The sequence below is a fragment of the Mus caroli genome, unplaced genomic scaffold, assembly GCF_900094665.2.
Source record: "Mus caroli unplaced genomic scaffold, CAROLI_EIJ_v1.1 scaffold_19736_1, whole genome shotgun sequence".
Taxonomy (NCBI): Eukaryota; Metazoa; Chordata; class Mammalia; order Rodentia; family Muridae; genus Mus; species Mus caroli.
Genome location: NW_018389450.1, coordinates 1 through 3,476, shown reverse-complemented (window position 1 = coordinate 3,476; position 3,476 = coordinate 1). Strand labels below are relative to the sequence as shown.

At 37.6% G+C, this 3,476-nt stretch overlaps 1 protein-coding gene across 1 annotated transcript in view; it reads right to left on the bottom strand.

Moving 5' to 3' along the window:
- Positions 1-1,754, bottom strand: part of LOC110288111 (cytochrome P450 2C29-like) — a gene marked incomplete at its 5' end in the record, with an annotated part of 9,778 nt that extends 8,024 nt beyond the window's left edge. The window contains one exon of the mRNA XM_021154553.2: positions 1,506-1,754. Within this exon, the coding sequence (XP_021010212.2) occupies positions 1,506-1,754 (249 nt within the window). The remainder of the gene's footprint in view (positions 1-1,505) is intronic.
- Positions 1,755-3,476: the final 1,722 nt, after the last annotated feature.

Sequence of the window (3,476 nt, the reverse complement as noted above, 5' to 3'; positions counted from 1 at the left end):
CATTGGACATGCAAACTTTATATGCCCCAGTACAGGGGAACGCCAGGGCCAAAAAATGGGAATGGGTGGGTAGGGAAGTAGGGGGGAGGGTATGGGGGGACTTTTGGGATAGCATTGGAAATGTAATTGAGGAAAATACGTAATAAAAAAATATTTAAAAAAGAGAAAGTAACACTACATACCCACAAAACTTAAATAAGTAAATCACAAAACACATCAGGGAACATTTTCAACTTAGTCAGTTCTAGTATCAAAATTCTAACATGTTTGAGTAAGAAAAAGTATGGACAGAAATTTCTTAACATAGAAGCCATAAGCAAAGTGTGGCAGAAAATATCCAATGTACATACATGTTTATAACACATACAGTCAGTGGTTTTTAAAAAAAAAGAGTAAACAATACATAGAACCATTAAAAATGGTTCAGAGAAGTGAACAGAGCCAGAGTGAGCAGGACTGGAGCAAGAAGCAGAAAAATGGTGCAGAGTACAATTTTGAAAATAATGTACAGAATTGTGAATAAATATTTCATCTCAAAGTAAAGATATGTAGTCTTACTCATTTTTATTAGTTTCAGAATAAAGTGTCTCTTATACCCTTAAAAAAAAAACAGACTTAAAATGTTCATCTAATCAACATGACTGTGTATTCCTAAAGCATCAAGTTTGATAGGAAGATGTTAAAATTATTATCCTTCATCTTAATGAGAAATGGGACAAGTAATCCCCATTGCAACCAGGTCTGCTCTTTACTCTCTGCAATCGATCACACCAAAGAAAATCAAAGGATACAAAGAGTACACAGAAAAGTATTAGTTCACATAACACCTTCAAATTCCACATACAATTATATACATATCATTAGAAGCAATAAATTTACATTGAGATAAATATAAAATCAACAGGATGGATAAATGTTTCCATTAAGCAGATAGAAAGAATGTCAGAGGCACTAGAGAAATATTAGAAAGATATTCACCACTTATCAAAACTCTAAGAAGATGTTTATAGGCTGCTTTATGGAAAAGAAGTATGGCATAGAGAAAATGAACACACCCAATAAATAAATGAATGACACTGATAAATTGAAGAATTCAGGATATAATTTTTTTTTCAAATTTGGAGATATTTTTTCTCACAATAATAAAATTTTCAGAAAAGGCTTTTGGAAAATTGACAAAATGTGTAAACATTCACACAGAAATATCTAAGCTATGCAAAAAAGTATTTGGAAGGCTAAGCAAATGTGAAAGTGTCAATATAAGATATATCTGTACCTGCAATAGAGCTGCCCTCTAGATCATGAAGGCAGACACAGATATATCAGAGGACTGGTACCACACTGTGAATGTGCGAGCACCAAGAGCACAAAGGTGCAATAAAGATACAAGCTTACCCACCCAAAAAAAAGAACAGAAAAAAAACAAAAGCAAACAAAAAACAACAACAAAAAAAAACAAACAACAAAAACAAAACAAACAACAAAACCCCAAGAAACAAGCTTACCTTGGGGATGAGGTAATTCCTGAATTTAGTGTCACAGGTCACTGCATGAGGAAGGTTATTGGGGATGAAGTCAATGAATCTCTGGATCTCATGAATCACAGCATCTGTATAGGGCATGTGGCTCCTGTCTTGCATGCAGGGGCTGCGGTGCCTGCCAACCACACGGTCAATCTCTTCCTGGACTTTAGCTGGTTGGTCACAATAAAAAGTGGGGGAAATGGGGAGAAAGGTGGCATACTTGTCATAATGTCAGGCCATACACAGCTCAATATAGGTATTCCAAAAATTATAAATGTGAATTTTAAATTCATGCCTAAAAGTATATATACACATATTTATAAAGAAATGATGTGTTATGGATTAAATCACATTCCTTCTACATAGATATTATGATGGATTACCATATACATATTACTTAGTAGCCATAACAGCAAATACAGTATAAGTAATTTAAAAATTAAATAAAACTGTATAATTAGTCAACGTATTTTAGTCCTTGGTTAAGGTCATTAGTGTTAGGTTTTAAAATCAAGACCCATCCCATCTGCTCTGCTCTCAAAGACCTAGCAACTACTATGTCAGCACCTGCCATCTCCAGGTGCCTCAGGTGTATGTTTCAGATAAAAGGACCATCCTGCCACTCCAACTCACTCACTCTCTCTCTCTCTCTCTCTCTCTCTCTCTCTCTCTCTCTCTCTCTCTCTCTCTCTCTCTCTCTCTCTCTCTCTCTCTCTCACTGTGTGTGTGTGTGTGTGTCTGTATGTATGTATGTATGCATGTATGTATATATGTATTTGTCTCTGCCTCACTCTGTCTATGTCTCTCTATGTCTTGCCTCTCTGTCTCTATCCCTGTCTCTCTATCTCTGTCTTTGTCTTGCCAAACACCAGATTTGACAACAGAGGGTAAACTGAGAGGGCCAGCCAATGAGGGGATCAGTGTTGGCAGCAACTAATGTGTATGGATCCAGATATCTGCAGGGTATGTAGCAGTTAGGGAAACCAAACACACACAGAAAGAATGCTTGAAGCAAGGACAAACTTCAGTGACTTATATCTTCTCTTAACTCTTTTTTATACCCTTAGAGAAAGTTTGTTGTTGTTGTTCTGTTAAGAGGCAATAGAGAACACCAAGAAAACAAGACTCTATGAAATCCATATACTCAAGTACATATGAACTCATACAGAGTGACACAGTATGCACAGATCGATACTAAGTCCTTTGAATGTGTGTTATAATGTGTAGTGTTCTTATGGGACTGCTTGGTGTGAAAGTGAATGGGTCTCATCTTCTTGGGCCTTCTGTTGGGCCTTGGGCTCTTTTTGTTTGTTTATTTTTACTAATACTGATGCTTTACTTTCCATTGGTATCTTATTATATTTTATTTGAGTGTATTTTATGTTATTACCATTATTCCTTAGAAGCCTGTTTGTTTTTCTAGTGAGAGGCAGAAAGGAAGTAGATCTGTATGTTGAGGGAGGTAAGAAGGAATAGGGGAGAGTAGGAGAAGAAACCATAATCATGTGAGAAAAAAATAACTTTCAATAAAAAACCCAGCAGATTGGATTATAATACTTTGTTATACCAAAATTCATTGTTAGATTAAATATAATCACAAAACATTATTCATGCCCTTCTGCTCCACTCGAGTATAGGGGTGCCTTGCCAGAGGAGTCTCCGGACACCCGCAGGACCCGCACAGGATTCCCCACGGGATCCTAAGACCTTTGGTGAGTGGAACACACTTTCTGCTCCAATCCAATTGAGTGGGACCTGAGATTGCATTAACTAGGGAAGCAGGCAACCCGGACTCTTCTGAGGCACAAGTCCCTTCTGGTCCACTTAAGCACTCGGGTGCCCTGCCAGTGGAGACTCCGGACACCCTCAAGGACCCACACAGGATTGCCCACGGGATCCTAAGACTTCTGGTGATTGGAACACAACTTCTGCCAGGAGACAGGTTCAAACACC